The 23333-nt window shown below is 40.0% G+C and overlaps 1 protein-coding gene across 1 annotated transcript in view; it reads right to left on the bottom strand.

The window, feature by feature from the left end:
• Window positions 1-1007: 1007 nt before the first annotated feature.
• Window positions 1008-23333, bottom strand: part of GNS (glucosamine (N-acetyl)-6-sulfatase) — a 44086-nt gene continuing 21760 nt past the window's right edge. Inside the window, exon 7 of the mRNA XM_070754947.1 lies at window positions 1008-1437. Within this exon, the coding sequence (XP_070611048.1) occupies window positions 1008-1437 (430 nt within the window). The remainder of the gene's footprint in view (window positions 1438-23333) is intronic.

The raw sequence follows: 23333 nt of genomic DNA on the forward strand, positions 1-23333 counted from the left end.
ACCTATTTCCAATTCTGGAATGATCTGACAACGAAATACTTTTTATATCTACTTTTTTAACTTGTATAATGCCCACCCTATTCATTAATATATAGTCAATGCAACTAAATGTATGATATCTTGCTGAATAGTAAGTACCTCTATTTGGTATATCTGCATGGAGATCCACCATATTAAGTTTATTTAAATGTAACATCCTGCTATTTCCAATCCCATTTGTTAATTGCATATTAAAATCTTCTGCCAAAAACGTTGTGCCCTCTATAAAGTTATCCAACTTCCTCTTTGTGTTTATTATAAATTGTTTTGTTTTTGCATTAAGGGCATAAATTGCCACCAATGTCAATTTCTTTTGATTTATTTTCCCTTTAACAAACAAGCACTTCACTTCTCTATCTTTCTGAACTCCAACCTCCTCTGAATCACAGTACCTCTACTATTAGGCGTTCCTTGAGATTCATATACCCATTTCCAATTTCTATCATTAACCAATTTATCCCTTCCTCCATGTCTTTTATGCATTTCTGTCAAAATCATAATATCCACCTTATTTTGCTTAGCCATCCTCAATATCCTATAACGTTTCAAATCCGATCCCAAACTATTCACATTTAAACCATTTTAATACATTCATTCATAATATTCAAAAATAACCCTTTCCCCCTCTTATTTTGCTCTTGGTTTACTTATTTTCCCCTTCCTCACCCCAGTCACCCCCTCCAAAGTGCCTCCCTCCTTGTTCCCCCCCCCCCCCACCAAGAACAGGGAGGACAAGAAAAACCCTTGTCCAATCATGAGGCACCTCTGCTGATTATGTTTCTACATTGCTGAGCTCCAATTGCAACCATTTTTTAATATATTTGGGGGAGAACCCTCCCACCCTCCTTTAATTAACCATTGAATGATCCCTTCTTTTTTCCCCCCATCTCCCTCCCAAAGAGAATAAGTATTAATAATAGTTTCCGGAAACATCTTCAAAAAGAGGCAACAGAGTCAGTTTCAAATGTTCACTTCTTTGCTTTCCTCTCGTGCTGGGCTCTTGGTTTTCTCTTCTGCTCCTTTCTAATGGCCTCCACCTGCTCCAGCAACTCCTTCAACTGCTCCTCCCTTTGACTTTCCTCCTTATCTGGGGTACCGCAACCACTGGAATAATCTTCTCCTCCTTCTGCTCCTTGTGGCTCTCCATCTGCTCCGCTTTCTCCGAACTCAATACCAAGTTGGTTCAGTAGTACCTTCCCCACCTCCAATGATCGTGCTTTGAACATCTTATTTTTCTGGAACACCAAAATAGCAGTGGGGAAAGTCCAGGTGAACTTTACTCCACTTTGATATAAATGGCTTGAGATTGGGCGCAAAGCAGCTCTCGCTTTCAAAGTTTCCCAGGAGAGATCTCTGAGGACTCTTATCTCATTTCCATCTTGATTAAGGCCAACACAACTTTTCAAAACGGCATTAAACAGGGTTGCCCATTATCTCCAATGTTATTCGCAATGGCAATAGAAGTGCTAGCCAATAAGATAAGGAAGGAAAAAAACTGGAGAGGATACCAAATTGGAAAATTAGAATTAAAATTAAATCTCTTTGCAGATGCTGCTATTATATTAACTGAGACTCCGATTGAAATGATTAAAAAAATAACGATTATACTACAGGAATTTAAACAACCGTCAGGACTATCAGTTAATATGGAAAAATCAGAGATAATCTGTTTGAATACAGGTCCTAAAGAGCAAATTGAGATTAGAAAGGTATCAGGACTGAAATTAGGGTGTAAAAAAATGAAATACTTGGGAGTATGGCTATTAAAAAATCCAAATAAAATAGTGAAGGTTAATTATAATCTGATATGGAAGAAAATGTTAAAACAGATGAAGAGTTGGAAAGATAAAAAAATTGAGAAGAATGGCAAAGATAAGAGCACTTAAAATGATGATTATCCCAAAAATGATGTATTTATTTCAGATTTTACCAGGCACCTTTTCAGGGGCAAAATTGAAGGAATGGGATAGTAAATTGAATTATTGAATAGAAGAGAATAAAAGACCTAGAATAAGGAAAAATTGTTGATTGCTAATGAAAAAGATGGAGGATGGGGAAGCCCTAGCTTGGAGCTATATAGAGACACGTTTCAAATTGAGAGATTAATGGAGTTGCAGAACAATAAATGGGTTAGATTGGAAAAAGAGATTAATAAAATTAAAAATAGAGAGCTGTTATTCATAAAATGGAATAAAAAGGAAATCGATAAATTAATGGACTCTTTAAAGGGGACTTTAGAAATCTGGTCAAAATGGCAGGGGAAAATGGGAATAAGAAGATCAAAGCTGTCAATGTTGCACATACTAAACAGAGATAATGAAACCAATTTAAATAAAATTATAAAGGAATTGAATGACAAAGGGATAACCAGAATAGAACAGTTATATGAGAAGGATGGAAGAGTCAGTAGAATTCGTTTAGAAAGGTGGTTGGGCCAACAGAGATGGTTGCAGATAAACGCAATAAGTAAATATTTGAATGAAAGGGAGAATAAAGAAGCATTATTAAGAGAAGAAACTCACTTAGAGAAAATATTAAAAGAAAAAAGGGATGATATAAAGGCACAAGCAAGTGATATATACAGAATGTTATCACAGGCGGAAGAGGGTGTGATAGAAGGATTAACCAGATGGTGGCAAAATGAATTACAAATAGACGAAAGAGAGATGAAGGATACAGTTGAAAATATACAGAAAATAAAGAATACAAGAGTTAGAGAAATGAGAAGGAAAATTTTACATAAGTGGTACTATACACCAACACAACTTGCATATTTTCAGAAGAAGGGGAAGGGCACCTGTTGGCATGGATGCCAAGAGAGAGGAGTTTTTATGCATATGTTCTGGGAGTGTTCAGTAGTACAGAAATTTTGGAAAGAAGTGCAAGATGAAATGAACAGAATGTTAAATATTAACTGGACAATCACAATCGTAAAAAAGGGAGATTTAAAAGAATTTAGAGAAATAAAAATAGCAGCATTGGAAAGCGCTCAAGCAGTAATTGTATTGGGTTGGAAAGAAGCAGCAAAATGGACGATACAGAATTGGTATCGGTACATGGTGGACCACATTCACTTTGAAATTATGGAGGTAAGGATGAATATGTACAATGAAAATAAATTGAAGAAACTGATGGATCGATGGGACATGGTGAGAGGTTATATGACAAGTAGTATTTGTGATCTAGCCATAAAGAATAAATTAGAATCACTCTTTGATATGTAAATAAAATGCAGATCCAAGCTTAGAAGAATGTTAAAGATGTTTGTACAGACCCTCCAATTGGTGGTGGGGTATGTATGTTGTTAGGTTGTGGGTGCACCTTCACAGGGCACTGTTTTATGTTGTATGATGTGCAGTCTGTGTGTGTAACATTTAAAAAACCAATTTAAAATTTTTAAAAAAACAACAACCCTGAAATATTGGAACATTGCTATCAAGTCACCCCTAGTCCTTCTTTTCATTACACTTGACATACCAAATTCCAGCAACTGTTCTTTATATGTTTTAGCTTCTAGTCTGCTAATCACCTTTGTTGCTCTTCTTTGCACTCTTTCTAGAGTTTCAACATCTTTTTTACATCATGGTAATCAATGCAGTATTCCAAGTAGGATCTTACCAAGGCATTATAAAGTGATATTAACACTTCATGTGATCTTGATTCTACCCCTCTGTTAATGCAGCCTAGAACTTTGTTGGCTTTTTTGACAGTTGTAGCATACTGCTGGCTTATATTTAAGTGATTGTCCACTAGGACTTTAAGACCCCTCTTACAGTTACTACTGTTGAGCCAGGTACCCCATTTACCGTACCTGTGCATTTGGTTTTTCTTGCCTAAATGTAGAAACTTACTTTTTTACTATTGAATTTTATTTTGTTAAATTAAATACATATCTACAACATGCTGAAAAAGCTTTACAGACTGACCCCCAAAATATTTCAATTCTGGCGGAAATAAAAACTATTAACCACAAAATAAATTTAATAATTCAACAGCAACTTTCCCACAAATTAAAAATGGCGAAACAAGTACACTTTGAATCCGCTAACAAACCAGGTCAATGGTTGGCCCTTAAATTAGCTCATCAAAAAGTAAATAAAAATATCGAGGCTTTATGTGACAACTGTGGACATTTGAAATCTACTAATACCGATAAAAAACAAATAATCCATGACTTTTACGAAGAATTATACAATACAGTAAAAATAGATGATAAATTGATATTAAACTACCTAGAACAAAATGGAAAAATACTAATAAATGATGAACAAAGAGACATGCTAAACAATGCAATTACTATTACAGAACTCAAAACTGCAATTGCAAAGCAAAAAAACAATAAAACTCCCAGTCTCGACGGAATTCCGACTGAATTCTACAAACAACATTTAGATATATTCCAACCTAGACTTCTGGGGGCAGGGCCATGGCATAGCAGTGTTAACGGAGCAGCTGCTATACCTAACCCGAGGTTTCCCATCCTGGATGCCTTTTTAAAGGCATTGTAAACCCTGCAGGGGCAAGCGACAGGAAAGGGCTTATTGTAGGACAGTGCGGGTGAGCGCAGACCCCGCTGTTTTTGGTAGATTCCCCATGACCGGATGGGAAAGAAGCCGGTATTGGACATTACGGCTCAAAGACATGGCGGCCCTTTAAACGATCGAGGGAAGACAACACAAGGGAGACAGTACGTTACCTGTGGAGTTGAGGAAGACAGCTGTTAAAGAGATGGAGATAAGATCTATTTTAAGAGGCTCCCAAACAGACAGCGGCGAGTATAGCTCCGGATAAGACGGAGATGGTGGCGCTGTGAGAGAGAAGGACAGAGCGAAGAGAGCAGAAATAGCGAACTTGCAAAATTCTGTCTCATTGGTCTGAGTGAGAGGCGACCCGGATTTTAAGTGAATTCATTTAGCTGTCTTTTTCTTTGCCTCCAGACCCAGATTCCTTTTGGAGAATAGGTAAATTCCTAACCTGTGCTAGAACGCTTACTGATTTATTGATTCATCGACATTGATTGACTTTTTAACTCATTGGCCTAATCGGAGAAACTTGCTTGACTCAGATCTATTTGATACCAAGTTAATTTTACTTTACTTTTGCTTTTTCTAACAACGTCACAAAAGGACGAGGGAGATTAAAAAGTCGGATTAACTGCTTCCAACATAGAAATTTCTTCTTAATTTTGAACAATAGTTAAAAACTCTTTATAACTTAGAATATTATCATACAGCTTGGATTTTACTGGATTTTACTTGCCAAGATTTGGAACGGACTACAAATGAATGCCCTGATTTGAGTGTTATACAGAAGACAATTCAAAAGACTGCAGTTGTGAGAATGTCAACGTAAGAGACTAAACAACTTCCTGGATCAATTTACCAGAGCTGCTAGATTTATAGGAATCTTTTTCTTTTTTCTCTCTCTCTGCTAGGACTTTTTTTCCCCATTACTGTTTACAACACGTACAGTGATAGCTCGTCTTACGAACTTAATTGGTTGCGGGAGGAGGTTCATAAGGCGAAAAGTTTGTAAGATGAAACAATGTTTCCCATAGGAAACAATGTAAAACCAATTAATGCATGCAAGCAAAAAAAAATCACAAAAACTGCGCTCTGCTGGGTTCCGCTGCCCGGCTGTCACCTTTTGAAGCAGTCGGGCGCTTCTCAATGTTCTCCTGAATGCCGAACCCAAAAAATTTGGGTTCGGGTTTGGGTTCGGGAGGCCGCCGAGAAGTGCCACCGCCCAGCTGTCACCTTTGCAGAAGAGCCACGGAGCTGTCAGCCGGTCGGGAGGCTCAAACGGAGGTGGGGAATCCCAATAGGGAATTCCATGGGTGGAGCTTTGACATCACGGAGACGTCCTTCCTGGGTGGCTGAAACATGGATGTAGTATAATTAATATTACTAATTTCCAGACAGTCAACAGTGTTATTTGATGAAAGTGTGGAATAACAGTTTTAGAGTAGTAAACATGTCACAAACTTACATGAAGATCCTCAAGAAACAAGTCCCAACCACCCTGCTCTCAATAGGACCCAAACAATAAACAGAAATGACATCAATGGAAAAACAAGAACAAGGTCCATCCCTCCAATCTATTCAAACTTCACTAGATTTAATCCAGGAATTCGTGAAACAGACACAGGAAACAATGCACAAAACTCAGGAAACTATGATCCAAACCCAAGATCAAACAAACAGGAACTTTGAGTCAATGAACGGAAATATGGAAGAGATTAAAGCTCAAATGAAAAATATATAGGAAGCCATCGACAACCACGACCATAAAATCAAAACAATGGAGGAGGCTATAGAGAGGACGTAGTCAAAGATTGAAGGAGCAGAAGGGAGACTAAGGGCAGCCAATAGAGAGCTTCTATCTCCATTTCCAGAACATCCCAGAATCTAATAATGAAGATCTCTTCAAAAAAATGATTGAGATACTAATGTCACTCTTAGAAATTGATGAAGAAGGACTTAGAAACCCCATTGATGAAGTTTACAGGGTCCAAACAAATTATGCCAGACACTCTAAGCTCCCAAGGAAGGTACATATTAGATTTACAAAGAAAGTGGTTCGGGACGAAATTTATAAAAGCACTAGAGGCGAACCCTTAATGTACGCAGGAAAAGAGATAATCATATTAAAACAAATTCCAAAAAGGATAAGAGAAAGAAGATGAGACTTTCAATTCTTAACCAATAAATTGATCAGACAAGGGATTACATTTAGATGGTTAATCCCAGAAGTATTGTTAATCATGTGAAAAGACAGGAGAATTAAAATCGATTCCTACGAAAAAGCGGACAGATTCATCGAAGAAAACTTAGAGAGAAATAGAGAGAGCAGCCCGGAGATTGAATCCAGAAGTCAGGAAGACAAAGACAAAGAAACAGAAGAAAAAAGTACCAGTCAAGACTTAAGGGGGGAAAGAGAGAAAATAGTCACCTGAGCAACGGCCAGGAAGCAGGAGTATGGCAAAACCAGTAAAAATATTTTCGGTAAATATCAATGGATTAAACTCTATAATTAAAAGGAAACAAACAATGAAAAAAACTACAAAGAGAAAATGCAGACTTAATTTGTTTACAGGAACCCCATATCAAAAAATCAGAAAAAAAACTACTAGAAGATCCCAAACTTGGCAAATTATTTGTAGCCTCAGCTGAACATTAAAAAAGAGGTATAGCAGTGTATGTAAAAGAATGGCTCAACCCCAAACATATATATTCAGATGATGAAGGTAGAATCCTAATCCTTGAAATCTCAATAGATTATAAAAAAAATTCAATCATTGTAATTTATGCACCTAATATTAACCAAAAAGAATTTTATAAAAAAACTATATGAACAAATTAATATGATACAAATCCCGAATATATGCCTGTTAGGCGATTTCAATGCCATTGTAGATCCGAATATTGATTATAAAAGAGAGAAAAAAAGAAATAAAGTTAACAATAGAAATCAATTACCCTCTATATTCTATTATTTATTTATTAATCAGATTTGTATGCCGCCCCTCTCCGCAGACTGATGGTAGAGGAATACAGACTTAAAGACATTTGGAGGGAGAGAAACAAACTTGAAAAACAATTCACCTACTTTTCACCACCCCACCAATCATGGTCCAGACTGGATATGTTATGGACCAATAGTGAGATTGAAAACAAGGTAGAAAAAATTAACATTGGAACGAACATTTGGGCAGATCATCATCCAATAATACTAACACTAAAAACAGCCAAAAAAGGAAATAAGCGGTGGACAATTTACGCCAATATAATGAAGGATAAAGAATATATAAAATTTATGGGAAAAGAACTAACTCTCTTTTTAAAAGATAATTGGAACAAAGATACCACATTACAGAACTTCTGGGACACTGCTAAGGCCTATATTAGGGGCTTAACAATCTCATATGTAAGTAAGAAAAATAGAAATAAAAACCAAAAATTACAAGAAGTACAAGAACAAATGTAAAAAGTAGAAATTAAATTACAAAACGACCCACAGAACGATTGCCTTGGTGAAGAAAAAGATAACCTTAAACACAGAATTAACCTGATTATACAAGAGGACATAGCTGTACAAATAAAAAGGGTAAAACAAAACCATTTTGAACAAGTAAACAAAATAGGTAAGTGGCTGGCTTACAAATTTAAAAAAGAGAAGGAGAATAAATACATCCAACAATTAGAAGATGAGAAGGGAGAAGCACAATTTACATTAATAGAGAAAAAAAAGATTGCTATGGAATTTTATCAGACACTATACCAGAAAGAAGAAACAAATGAAACTACTTAAACGTAACTACTTAAATGAATGCAATCCAGAAGAGATGACTGAGTTAAACAGAGAATTATTGGATAAAACTATAACTAAGGAGGAATTAGAAGTAGCCGTCCAAAACCAAAAGAACAATAAAACCCCTGGACCCGACAGGATCCCCACTGAATGTTATAAAGCATTAGGAAATGTCCTTAACAACCTGATGTTAAAAACATATAACGAAGTACTAACTCTAGGCAAAATACCTAATTCTTGGACTGACTCTTTGATAACTCTAATTCCCAAAGAAAAAAAGGAAAAGGAAAAAATAGCTAAATATAGACCCATCGCATTACTAAACACCAATTATAAAATTTTCTCTACTATAATAGCTAACAGACTTAAACCGGTTCTAAACAAATGGATACATGCAGATCAGAATGGTTTCCTTCCAGATAGACATATTCAAAATAACACTAGAATAATTCTAGATGCGTTAGAACAGCAGTCCCCAAACTACGGCCCGCGGGCCGGATGCGGCCCGCTGAGGCCATTTGCCCAGCCCGCAGCAGCGTACGAGATTTTACAATCTATATACTAAGTTCCCGAATCTCCCCTCCACTCTGCTGCTGAGCGTCTGGCGGCGGCAAGGAAGAGGAGGAAAGCCAGGGGGCGGGGAGGAAAGCACCCTATGGCAGAGCAGCAACAGTTCCTCTCCCTAAAGGCGAGAAAGAAATTGGCCAATTGCTTTCCTCCCCGCCCCCTGGCTTTCCGCCTCCTCCAGACACTCAGCTGCAGACCATCTTGGTCCCTCCAGTGCCGCTTTTTTGCTTTTTTGTTTTGCACCGGAGAGGTTTGCGCGCGTTTGGGCACTTTTGCGTTGGGGGGGTCTGCTGTGGAGAGGGGGAGAGAGAGAGAGAAAGAGGGAGAGATAGAAAGGGAGTGAGAGAGAGAAATAAAGCAAGAAAGAGAGGGGCAGAGACAGCGGGAGAGTACTGCTATTTTGCTTCTTCACTGCCCCACGGGGAGCCTGGAAGCCCTGCAAGAGCGTCTGGAGGGGACAGTAAACAAGCCATCAGGACCCCCGTGCACTAACTTGTTAACGGCCGGATCGCGGGGAGGGGAGCTTTTCCCCGGCCAGGCGACGGCGAGGCCTTCTCGATGCTTGCCCGCCGCCCAGGCCCCGCGCTTGGAGCCAGGGGCGACAGGCCTAACCTCGGCTTACTTGGCCCCGGTGCGGCCAAAGTGCGGGGAGAAGTAGGCGGCAGCAGTGGCTTCAGGCCCGCCTCCAAGCTGAGCTTCCTTTGGCTTCCTTCGAGGCAAAGTTGCAAAGCTCACCTGCCGCCTCGGAGGAAGCCAAAGAAAGCTCAGCTCAACGAGGACCGGCTGTTGGTCTCTTGAAACTGCCGCCGCCGCCCACTGCAGAGATCCCTCAAGAGCCGGTCTTTCTCGGTGCTGAATAGTTGCAGCTTCTGAGGCTGCCTCCGCCTCCAGGCGAAGGGATCTCCTCGGTGGGCGGCATCGGAGGCTGCAGCAACGCAGCTCCGAAAAGGACCGGCTGTTGGTCCCTTGAAGCTGCCGCCACCGCCGCCACCCACTGCGGAGATCTCTTCGCCCGAATGGAGGCGGCAGCGGCGGCAGCTTCAAGGGACCAACAGCTGGTCCTTTTCGGAGCTGCTTTGCTGCAGCCTCCGATGCCGCCCACCGAGGAGATCCCTTCGCCTGGAGGCGGAGGCAGCCTCAGAGGCTGCAACTATTCAGCGCCAAGAAAGACCGGCTCTTGAGGGATCTCTGCAGTGGGCGGCGGCGGCAGCTTCAAGAGACCAACAGCCGGTCCTCATTGAGCTGAGCTTCCTTTGGCTTCCTTCGAGGCGGCAGGTGAGCTTTGCAGTTTTGCCTCGAAGAAAGCCAAAGGAAGCTCAGCTTGGGGGCGGGCCTGAAGCCACCGCCACCGCCTACTCTGCCCCGCACTTAGTCTGCACCGGGCAGCTCTGGCGGGCGCGGGGCAGCAGGGCAAGCCGCGAAGGTGGCGCAGCCAAACGTGGGTCGAGCGGGAGGGCACTGAGCAGTTGCGTGGGGTGGCGGTGGGGCGGTTGGCTGCAAGGCACTGGCGCCGGCGGCAGCTTGATGTGTTGCAGGACGCCGCACATTGCTGGCGCTGCGCTGGGCATGGGGCTGGCACCTCTGTCCCGGCCCAGCCAGTGGGCCAGTGCCAGTCCGTGCCCATGCCCAGTGCAGCGCCAGCAATGTACTGCGACCCGACATCGGTGCCACCGTCTTGGAGCTTCTGCTTGCAGCTGACTGCCCCACGGCGTGTTGCAGGGCAGGAAAAAAAAGAAGAGAGGAAGGAAGATAGAAGAAAAGGAGAGAGAGAGAAAGAAAGAAAGCAAGAGAGAGAGGGAGAGAAAACAAGTGAGAGGGGGAGGGAATGTGAGAGAGAAAAAGAAAAATGAGAAAATGATGGAGGGAAAGAACGAGGGAGAGGGAAACAAAACAAATGAGAAAGAAGGAAAATAAGGGAGAGGGAAAGAAGAAGAAATGGAGGGAAAAGGAAGGAAGGAAAGGAAGAAGGAAGGAAGGAAGGAAGAAGAAATGGAGGGAACAAGGAAGGAAGGAAGAATGAAATGAATGGAGGGGCGGAGGAAGGAAGGACTTTTGGGGGGGGATGTAATTTTTTTTAAATTTTTCTCTCAACATACATTCAAACAATACAATGTACCATCTAATTTTCCCTGAATAAAATGCAGTATTTTGTCAGTAACTAATATCAATCATCAAAAAAGGTGCAAATTTTTTTTTCTAATGTTGTCATCCAGGTACATACTTTTCTTTTAATTAAATTCCCTCCTTAATGTTCCTTCAAAAAGTACAACACCAATTATATTTCTAACTTATTAACCATTATGCCAAAGTGCTTCCTTCTTTCTTTATATATTTTTCTATAAATATTTTTATACATTTTTCTATAAACCAAGAAAACCTTGTATAGCCAATCAGATGTTAACAAAAGAAAATTAAAAACAAAACATAAACATGTATGAATTTCAGACTTCTCCCCCCCCTCTAAATAGTACATTCCCATTTTGTTTTTTTACGTTAAAACAAGGTATGTGCAGTGTGCATAGGGATTTGTTCATAGTTTTTTTTATAGTCCGGCCCTCCAACAGTCTGAGGGACAGTGAACTGGCCCCCTGTGTAAAAAGTTTGGGGACCCCTGCCTTAGAATATTATGAAATACACCCCGAAAAAGCCATGGCAATAATATTTGTAGACGCACAAAAAGCATTTGACAACCTAAATTGGGAATTTTTACTTGAATTATTAGATAAGATGAAATTTGGACCAAATTTTATTACAGCAATTAAAACAATATATTCACAACAAACAGCCAAAATAATAATTAATGGAGACACTACGAATAGCTTCCAAATATTTAAGGGAGTTTGTCAGGGATGTCCCCTATCACCCTTGCTTTTTATCTTATGCATCAAAATTTTATTAAGACAAATTCGCAACAACAAAGAGATAACAGGTCTTAAGTCCAAGGGACAAGAATTCAAATTACAAGCCTTCGCAGATGATATAGCCTTTATTGTCGAAAATCCGGTTCAAGTGGGCCTAAAACTGATGGATGAAAACAGATATGGAGTTTTAGCAGGGTTTAGAATTAATAAATCCAAAACCAAAATTATTACTAAAAACATGATAATGAATGACAAGGAACACCTAGCCAGAGACCTAGATTTGGAAATTATGGAAAGAATTAAATACTTAGGAATAAATCTCCTAAATGCATTACCATAAAAGTAGATAATTGTGACTTATTAATGAATAAAACAAAACTACAACTAGAGAGCTGGGCTAAACTCCCAATTTCATTATTAGGAAGAATAGCGGCAGTCAAAATGTCCATACTACCTAAATTTCTATATCTTTTTCAAACAATTCCAATCAAATTAGATGGAACTTTCTTTAAAAATTTAGAAAAATTAATATCCAAATTCATATGGGAAGGCAAAAAACCAAGAATTAGACTTAAATGGATGCAAGACAGCAAAAAGCAAGGAGGACTGGGCTTACCCGACTTCAGAACGTACTACCAAGTGGCAGTTCTAGTGTGGATCAAAGAATGGGTCCAACTCAAGAACACAAGATTTTTAGCTTTAGAAGGTCACGACATCCAAACAGGTTGGCACAGTTTTATTTGGGATAATAAGTCCATTACACATTCATACTTTAAACATCATTTGATTAGAAGATCGCTCCTAGACACTTGGAATATAATTAAGAAACAACACTATACTAAATTACCGTTATGGTTCTCAAGTATGGAGGCCATAACCTTTCCAAATACAATAAGTTTAGAGGAAATGGTAAAATATTCACAAGTGCTAGATAGAAATATGAATTTGAAATAATTAACACAGTTAAACGAAGAAGGAATTAAAATAGATTGGTGGCCCTATAGTCAAATAAAATCTAGATTACGGATCGATAAAGAAAAATACGGAATTCAGAAATGTGACTCGCCACTTGACAAAATCCTATTGGGCCCGAATAAAAAAGCAATTACTAATATATACAAACTATTGCTGAACATAAAAATTTAGAAGAAATTGTCAAAGGTAATATGATAGCTTGGGCTAAGAATATTGGACACTCCATCCATCTGGATCAATGGGAAAAAATGTGGCACACAAATTATAAAATGACCAGGTCCACCTCTTATAAAGAAAATGCAATAAAAATGTTTTATAGGTAGCATATGCCCCCAGCCAGGCTGGCCAAGATGTACACTAATCTCAAACCTAATTGCTGAAAATGTGGGGGAAAACATGGATCCTACTTCCATATGTGATGGACATGCCCACGAGTCAAGAAAATTTGGCACAAGTTAAAAAAATGGATAAAAGAAATAATTAATATCAAATTAGAAATGAAACTGGAAATATTTTTACTTGGTATTATCAATAAAAACATGAAAAAAGAACAATATTATTTGACTTAACACTTAATAACAGCAACAAGAATAGCTATAGCGCAGTTTTGGAAAAATGAATCACTGCCTAACGATCGAAATCTGATTTTAAAAATGCTAGACTGTGCAGAAGCTAACAAATTAACACTAGAGATAAAAGAGCAGGAAAACACAAAATACTACCAGATGTGGAAAGATTTTTATACATGGCTGAACCAAAAGTGCTGCATGATAAGAAAACAAATTAAGTTAAAACTGGTCTAAGTGTAACTTTATCTCTACTTGACATCATAGTTCCCTCTAAGCTGAGCAGTGAGCAATCGCTCACTTAAAAATCATAATCAACTCAGAGTTTTCCAAACCTGCCCAGAAGCCGAGAGGGAAAGAGTGAGAGGGAAGGAGAGAGAGAGGAAGAGAGGAAGAGAGAGAAACAGGTAGAAGAAAGAGAGGAAGGAAAAGAGAAAGAAAAAGAATGGGAGTAAGGAAGAGAGAAAGAAAATCAAAATCTAGTTTGAAACTAGCTCAACTATTTAAGTGGCATTTTGATATTGATAGAGTTGTTTGTTTGTTTGTTTATTTATTTATTTATTTATTTATTTATTTATTATTTCTGTGCCGCCCAGTCCCAAAGGGACTGCGGCTCAGACACTATACTTTTCCGCCCACCCCCCAAAAAAATTAGAGGGATCACTGCTTGACATGTCTTTATAATTATAGATTAAGAGTTTATAATTACTTAAAATTGACTATACATCACTGACAAATCACAGGTAACATCACCATAAAAGAGTATTAAAGGAGGCTGCTGGAGAGACAGCTGAGGGGGGAGGGGATGTGTATTGTACGTCTGTTTTTCTGTATATATTTTGTGTGTATATGTCATTTACATGTAATTTTTAAAAAAAAAAAATAGATATATTCCAACCTATAATGCTAGATATATATAATGATGCACTCTTACATGCTAAACTTCCTAATTCCTGGTCAGAAGCCTATATAACATTGATTGTTTTTCTGTATATATTTTGTGTGTATATGTCATTTACATGTAAATTTTTTTTTAAAAAAAATAGATATATTCCAACCTATAATGCTAGATATATATAATGATGCACTCTTACATGCTAAACTTCCTAATTCCTGGTCAGAAGCCTATATAACATTGATTCCAAAAGACAACAAGAAAATTATAGACCCATATCATTACTTAATACCGTTTATAAAAATTTTACTTCAGTAATTGCAGACCGCTTAAAGAAAATCTAAAATACCATTATCCACTCAGATCAAAGCGGATTTTCGCCCTCAAGAAATATAGCAACTGACACAAGAATAATATTAAACACCATTGAATACTATGATAAACATTCTAACAAACCAGTAGCCCTAATATTTATGGATCTAAGGAAAGCATTTGATAGTTTGCAATGGCAATATTTCATTACTCAAATTGATTATATGGACTTTGGTGAAAATTTCCTTAACTTAATTAAAGCTATTTACTCCCAACAATTTGCTAAAATTCTTTTTAATAATGATATCACTGAAAAAAATACGAATAATAAAAGGAGTACGTCAAGGATGTCCACTAGCCCCTCTGATTTTTATTTTGGCTACAGAAACACTCTTGAACAATATAAGAAATAATGATCAAATCCATGGTATTAATATCAAAAGAGAACAATTTAAACTGCAAGCTTTTGCACACGATGTTGTTTTTATTGTACAAGACCCAATAGAAACTGCGCTGATCCTATTAAACGAAATATACAAATTTGGAGAAGTAACTGGTTTAAAAATCAACAAGAGAAAGACCTAGATACTAACTAAAAACATGACCCCAAAACAAATCACACTTTTGGAAGATCTGATTAATATAAAAATAGTCAAAAAATTAAATACTTGGGTGCAGTGTTCCCTCTAATTTTTTTACGGTGTGGGCGGAAAAGTATAGTGTCTGAGCGGCAGTCCCTTCGGGACTGGGCGGCATAGAAGTCTAGATAGATAGATAGATAGATAGATAGATAGATAGATAGATAGATAGATAGATAGATAGATAGATAAAATGTGGGTGCACACTATCACGCGTACGCGAGTTCTGACATCCATAATTCGCTCCCCATCCTTTCTCTCTCCTCCTTCCTCTCTCATCGCTTTCCTTTCTCTCCCTCCCTCTTTCTCTCTATCCTTTCTATCTCTCACTCTCTTTTTCCCTCCGTCATTCCCTCTTTTTCTCCCTCCCTTTCTCTCCCTCTCTCTTTCTCTCTATCCTTTCTATCTCTCACTCTTTCTTTGTTTCTCTTCCTCCTTCATTCCCTCTTCTCTCCCTCCTTTTCTCTCTCTTTGCTTTCTCTCCCTCCCTCTTTCTCTCTATCCTTTATATATCTCTTTCTTTTTTCTCCCTCCTTCATTCCCTCTTTCTCTTTCCCTCCCTCCTTTTCTCTCCCTCCCTCTTTCTCTCTAGCCTTTATATCTGTCACTCTTTCTTTGTTTCTCTTCCTCCTTCATTCCCTCCTTCTTCCTCCTTTTCTCTCTCTTTCCTTTCTCTCCCTCCCTCTTTCTCTCTATCCCTTATATATCTCTTTCTCTCCCTCCTTCATTCCCTCCTTCTCTTTCCCTCCCTCCTTTTCCCTCCCTCCCTCTTTCTCTCTAGCCTTTATATCTGTCACTTTCTTTGTTTCTCTTCCTCCTTCATTCCCTCCTTCTCTTCCTCCTTTTCTCTCTCTTTCCTTTCTCTCCCTCCCTCTTTCTCTCTATCCCTTATATATCTCTTTCTTTCTTTCCCTCCTTCATTCCCTCTTTCTCTTTCCCTCCCTCCCTTTCTCTCCCTCCCTCTTTCTCTCTATCCTTTATATCTCTCACACTCTTTGTTTCTCTTCCCCCTTCGTTCCCTCTTTCTCTCCCTCCTTTTCTCTCTCTTTCCTTTCTCTCCCTCCCTCATTCTCTCTAACCACACTCTGGTAAAAGCAAAAGTACTTTATAGCTGGAAAAAATAAACACAGAGGAAAACCTGTTCTTCCCAACAGACAGGCTATAATACTTTACAGCAGAGTCCTGATGTCCAGACAATACAGCAAGCTTCTTGCTGGCACACCCACCCCAAGGTTTCAGTAGTCAAAGGCACAAACCAGGATTCCAAGACGCCAAAGTTCACAGCTAGGTCCCAAGACTCTCAAAGATAAAACTCCACAAGCCAGGAAGGGTGGGTCTGCCTTTTAGCCTTTCCAAAGAGCACCAAACCCAAACCCAGCTGTTGCCTCTTTAATGCTGAAAGTACCTAGCCAATTGGTCCCTTCGCTGTGTAGCTCTTCTCTGTCGCAGATCAATTATGGCTTGTGCATTTTCCTCTAAGGAATCCAGGCTGCTTGCTGGGGAGAGCTCCCTCTGGGGGGACTCTGGCTGTCCTCCCTCTTCTTCAGCCTGGGATTCCTCTTCCTCGTCTGCCTGCACCTCCTGTTCCTCATCCTCTCCCTCTGAGCTGGAAACTGACAGAAGATCAGCCGTTCCCTGAGGGGCCTCAGACGGAACCACAACAATATATATATATATATATATATATATATATATATATATATATATATATATATATATGTAGATTGTTCTGAGTTCGGGTTTTGCCCTGTGTAATATTTTGCATGTTTATGCGACGTTTCGGTGAAATCACATCCACCATCATCAGACTGAAGTTTCCAAGCTTCGTGCTGTTGTAAAATGGGTGCACACTATCACGCGTACGTGTTCCATTTTACAACAGCACGAAGCTTGGAAACTTCAGCCTGATGATGGTGGATGTGATTTCACCGAAACGTCGCATAAACATGCAAAATATTACACAGGGCAAAACCCGAACTCAGAACAATCTACATACATATACCCGTGAAAATTTACGAAAACAAATATATATATATATATATATATATGTCACATGTTTAAGCTGAATTTGAAAATTAAGGGAGACTAGGATAGATCTATTTCGGCCTTATTTTGGCCTCATCAGCTAGCCATACCCACTGGGACTTGAACCTGCAACCTTTGCCTTGTAAGGCAGAGAATTATCCTCTAGGCTACAGTATCCAATCCCTTCAGCTCTGTACCAGGGAAGGGTTACATTTTGTGTTGAATCACCCTGGTATATTGAAGGAACATCACAGCTCCTTTTTTGCCTCTCGGCCCAACCCAGGGCCAGATATATATATCTTTCTTTGTCTCCCTCCTTCATTCCCTCTTTCTCTTTCCCTCCCTCCCTTTCTCTCCCTCCCTCTTTCTCTCTATCCTTTCTATCTCTCACTCTTTCTTTGTTTCTATTCCTCCTCATTCCCTCTTTCTCTCCTTCCTTTTCTCTCTCTTTCCTTTCTCTTCCTCCCTCTTTCTCTCCTGAGGCTGCCTGTGCCTGCCCTGCCCGGACGGACCGCGTTCGGCATCGGCGCCCCCACACACAGACAGCAAGAAGCTTGGCGGTGGGGTGCGCTGCTAGGCCGCTTGGCTTTTGGCAGCCCCTGGTCAGTGCCCCCCCCCACGGATGGACATTGTCAGTCCGGCGGATCCGCCCCCCTGCCCCCACAGATGGACATAGGGCTGGTGGGGCCAGTGGATCCGCCCCCCCAGCCCACACCCCCACAGATGGACATCAGGCTGGTGGGGCCAGTGGATCTGCCCCACCCAGCCCACCCAGCCCACAGACGGACATCGGGCTGGCAGCGGGGCCGGTGGATCCGCCCCCCCAGCCCACACCCCCATGGATGGACATCGGGCTGGCGGGGCCGGCGGATCCACCCCCCGCAGATGGACATCGGGCTGGCGGGGCCGGCGGATCCACCCCCCCAGCCCACCCCCCTGCAGACGGACATCGGATCCGCAAACCCCCCCCATGGTAAGGGACTTACCCATCCTAGCCGGAAGGTGAAAGGGTTAAAGGGGCTGGAAGGAAAGCGGGCCACCAATTGGCCCGTTTCTTTCCCACCTTTCCCCCTTTACTGTGCACTGTAGCGCAGGAGTTTAAAATCTCGGCAACAGTTTGCCAATTCTAGTGCAGAGGTCGGTCCTTTGCGCTAGAATTGCAATCTTCAGGGCTGAGCTTTTAAATCTCCCGCGCTCCAGCACACAACTCAGCTTAGAGGGAACTATGCTTGGGTGTATGGATGGTCCAAATTGAAACTTTCCTTGATGGGGAAAATATTTACTATTAAATTCAATATTTTACCAAGACTCTTATACGTTTTCCAAGTTGCACCAACAAATTTGAACAAAACTTCTTTGAAACCTTACACAAGGAAATCCGGAAATTTATATGGTCCAAAAAAAAGGGCCAGAATTAAATTAAAAAATCTTCAAGATCATAGAACTTGAGGTGGCCTTGGTCTTCCCAATTTCCATTTATATCACCAAGCAGCGATCCTAATGTTAAGAGACTGGGTGACTCTTAATAACACAAGATTGCTAACTCTTGAAGGCTTTGATCTTCAATCCAGATGGCATTCTTTTTTAATGATGGACCCCCACAAAATACCTAATTACTTTAAGTACCACTATTTACGAAAAACTTTAATAACAACTTGGCAACTTATAAAAAGAAATCATTACAACTCTGTACCGAAATGGATATCTCCGAACGAATCAATTATTTACCCTAATCTTTTTTCCCCTTCTAAATTACTAACATACCAACAGCTACTCGATGAAAACAATATTTTGCTAACAAGACAAACAACAACTACAAGATATAGGGTTAAACTTGGACTGGTTAACTTATTTACAAATAAATTCCAAATATAATGAACACAAAAAAAGACTTGGTTTCCAAAAAAATAATACAATAGACTTAATTTTCTTCGGCCCAAGTGCAAAAATGATCTCTAAATTATACAATTATTTATTAATGCACGACAATTTCGAAGAACAAGTCAAAGGTTACATGATCACCTGGGCCCAGAATTTTGGTTATATGATTAACCTTATAGAATGGGGAAAAACATGGACCACAAACTATAAGATGACATTAGCAATGTCTTATAAAGAAAACCAACTGAAAATGTTCTATCGATGGCACCTCCCTCCAGCTAGGTTATCTAGAATGTTTTTCCGAATTTATCCCCCAAATGCTAGAAATGTAAAACAAAGCCAGGAACCTATTACCACTTATGGTGGACCTGCACCTATGCTAAAAAATTCTGGAAGGATATTAAAATTCTAATAGACCAAGTCATATTGATCAATGTAGATAGATAGATAGATAGATAGATAGATAGATAGATAGATAGATAGATAGATAGATAGATAGATAGATAGATAGATAGATTTTTATTGGCCAAGTGTGATTGGACACACAAGGAATTTGTCTTGGTGCATATGCTCTCAGCGTACATAAAATAAAATATACATTTGTCAAGAATCATGTGGTACGACACTTAATGATTGTCATAGGGGTCAAATAAGCAATGAAGAAGCAATATTAATAAAAATCTTAGGATATAAGGAACAAGTTACAGTCATACAGTCAACATGGGAGGAAATGGGTGATAGGAATGATGAGAAAAAAAGTAGAATAGAAGTGCAGATTTAGTAGAAAGTCTGACAGTGTTGAGGAAATTATTTGTTTAGTAGAGTGATGGCGTTCGGGAAAAAACTGTTCTTGTTTCTAGTTGTCTTGCTGTGCAGTGCTCTGTAGCGACGTTTTGAGGGTAGGAGTTGAAACAATTTGTGTCCAGGATGTGAGGGGTCAGTAAATATTTTCCCCGCCCTCTTTTTGACTCATGCAGTATACAGATCCTCAATGGAAGGCAGGTTGGCAGCAATTGTTTTTTCTGCAGTTCTGATTATCCTCTGAAGTCTGTGTCGGTTTTGTTGGGTTGCAGCACCAAACCAGACGGTTATAGAGATTAGATTAGATTAGATTTATTGGATTTATATGCCGCCCCTCTCCGCAAACTCGGGGCGGCTCACAACAATAATAAAAACAATACATAATAACAAATCCAATGCCCACCAATCTAATTACAGTTTAAAATTAATAAATTCATAAAACAATCCCAATGTATATAAAAACAGACACACAGTCAATCAATCAATGGCAAAACAACATGGGCAGGGGGAGATGTTTAGTTCCCCCATGCCTGACGGCAGAGGTGGGTCTTAAGGAGTTTACGAAAGGCAGGGAGGGTGGGGGCAATCCTAATCTCAGGGGGGAGCTGGTTCCAGAGGGTCGGGGCCCCCACAGAGAAGGCTCTTCCCCTGGGTCCCGCCAGATGGCATTGTTTGGTTGAGGGGCCCGGAGAAGGCCGACTCTGTGGGACCTAACCGGTCGCTGGGATTCGTGCGGCAGGAGGCGGTCCCGAAGATATTCTGGTCCGGTGCCATGAAGGGCTTTGTAGGTCATAACCAACACTTTGAATTGTGACCGGAAACTGATCGGCAACCAATGCAGACTGCGGAGTGTTGGAGTGATATGTGCATACTTAGAGACGCCCATAATTGCTCTAGCAGCTGCATTCTGCACGATCTTAAGTTTCCGAACACTTTTCAAAGGTAGCCCCATGTAGAGAGCGTTACAGTAGTCGAGCCTCGAGGTGATGAGGGCATGAGTGACTGTGAGCAATAACTCCCGGTCCAAATAGGGCCGCAACTGGCGCACCAGGCGAACCTGGGCAAACGCCCCCCTCGCCACAGCTGAAAGGTGTTTCTCTAATGTGAGCTGTGGATCGAAGAGGACGCCCAAGTTGCAGACCCTCTCTGAGGGGGTCAATAATTCCCCCCCCTGGGTAATGGACGGACAGATAGAATTGTCCTTGGGAGGCAAAACCCACAGCCACTCCGTCTTGTCTGGGTTGAGTTTGAGTTTGTTGACACCCATCCAGGCCCCAACAGCCTCCAGGCACATCACTTCCACTGCTTCGTTTACTGGACATGGGGTGGAGATGTACAACTGGGTATCATCGGCGTATTGATGATATCTCACCCCATGCCCTTGGATGATCTCACCCAGCGGTTTCATGTAGATATTAAATAGCAGGGGGGAGAGGACCGACCCCTGAGGCACCCCACAAGGGAGAAACCTAGAGGTCGACCTCTGACCCCCCACTAACACCGACTGCGACCGACCGGAGAGGTAGGAGGAGAACCACTGAAGAACAGTGCCTCCCACTCCCAACCCCTCCAGCAGATGACAGACTCAACGATTCCTCTGTAGAACTGTATCAGCAGCTCCTTGGGTAGTTTGAGCTTCCTGAGCTGGCGCAGAAAGAACATTCTTTGTTGTGCTTTTTTGATGATGTTTTTGATGTTAGGTGACCATTTTAGGTCTTGAGATATGATAGAACCTAGAAATTTGAAGGTCTCTACTGTTGATACTGTGTTGTCTAGTATTGTGAGAGGTGGAAGGGTTTCTCTGAAAGTCTACCACCATTTCTACGGTTTTGAGTGTGTTCAGTTCTAGATTGTTCTGGTCACACCACAAGGATAGTTGTTCAACTTCCCGTCTGTATGCGGATTCATCATTGTCTCGAATGTAGCACTCAAACCTGAATTATTTCTTTTAGGTATATTCAGACAGAAACTCACCTGACAAGAAAAATACCTTACTTTACAGATCTTAGGGGCCGCTAGAATTTCATATGCTCAGACATGGAAGCAGGAAAAAATTCCTTCGATCTTAACAATTTTTACCAAAATTATGGAATGTGCGTAGATGACTAAAAGTACTATGGACATCCAAAACAAAAAATACTCAGACTTTTACAAGATATGGGACAATTGGTACCAATGGACTGCAGCAAAAAATACTTATCCTTTATTTCTTAAAAGTAATAAACTCACCTCATCTTCGACCACTCTAAATGAAAATACTAATCTACTAACATAAGAATTCCAAATACCGACAATAACTAATCTGACCTTGAAGACAACTCTTTGTAATATATTTTCTTTACCTACCTTTAAACTAACTTGAAACAATAACTATACTATCTCAATATAAGTACCCACTACTGACTTAATTCTATATTTAATTTCTATATTCTCTTATCATATACACCTACTACTGTATTATATTTCTTTGTTGCATAACCTGAAAACGTCTGCTATTTTGCAGATTCCCCCTACCCCTCTCCCTATTTCCCCAACCTCCCTCTATTTATATCTCCTCTCTACCTCTTTTTCTATCCTTTAATTCTTCCCCCTTTCCCTTGTTCCTTATAAAGGCATTTCATTTATCTACTGTTAGGTACTATGTATATACACTTTATATTTTTTGTTATGAAATGTAACCCTGATTATAAGACAATTATTTAACGATATAGACAACTTTTTGTATAGTTTAAGACTTGTTGCACTAACATGTAATCATATGTTCATATTTTCATATCCCTCTGACCCATGGACTCTTCCCTTCCCTCTCTCTTTTTAATATTTGAAATTCAATAAACTATTTTAAAAAATAGTTGCTTTGAGAAGAGCAGCATAGAAGTCTAATAAATAAATAAACAAATAAATAAATAAATAAATACATAATAGTGCCCAATGTTCAACTCTGTCAATTTCCTTTTGTATCTTAAGTCTATCTTCTAGAGTGTTGGTAATTCCTGCCAACTTGATGTCATCTGCAAATTTGATGAGTTACCCATCTATCCCCTCATCCAAATCATTGAAGAATACGAAAAGAGCCTTGGGTACCCCACTGCATACTTCTCTCCATGTATATGCAGTTTCATTCAGTGCAGTTGGTCAGCCAGTTACAAATCCATTTGGTGGCAATGCTGTCTAGCTCACATTTTTCTACCTTGTCAAGTACTGTAGTAGGTTTTGGTCTACTTTATCAAATGCCTTACTAAAGTCAAAATAAATTATATCCACAGCTTTCCTCTGGTCCACTAATTTTGTCACTTTGCAAATAATGCAATAAGATTTGTCTGGCATGATTTGTTTTTGACAAACCCATATTGGCTTTTGGTTATGATTTTGTTTGCCTCTAAGTCTTTGCAGTCTATCTAATCTAGTCTGTATTGTGCATCTTTAAATGAAGCCACCAAAGAGGTCGATCCAGCTGCAGTGT

Source organism: Erythrolamprus reginae, chromosome 6, assembly GCF_031021105.1.
Source record: "Erythrolamprus reginae isolate rEryReg1 chromosome 6, rEryReg1.hap1, whole genome shotgun sequence".
In the NCBI taxonomy this organism is placed as follows: Eukaryota; Metazoa; Chordata; class Lepidosauria; order Squamata; family Dipsadidae; genus Erythrolamprus; species Erythrolamprus reginae.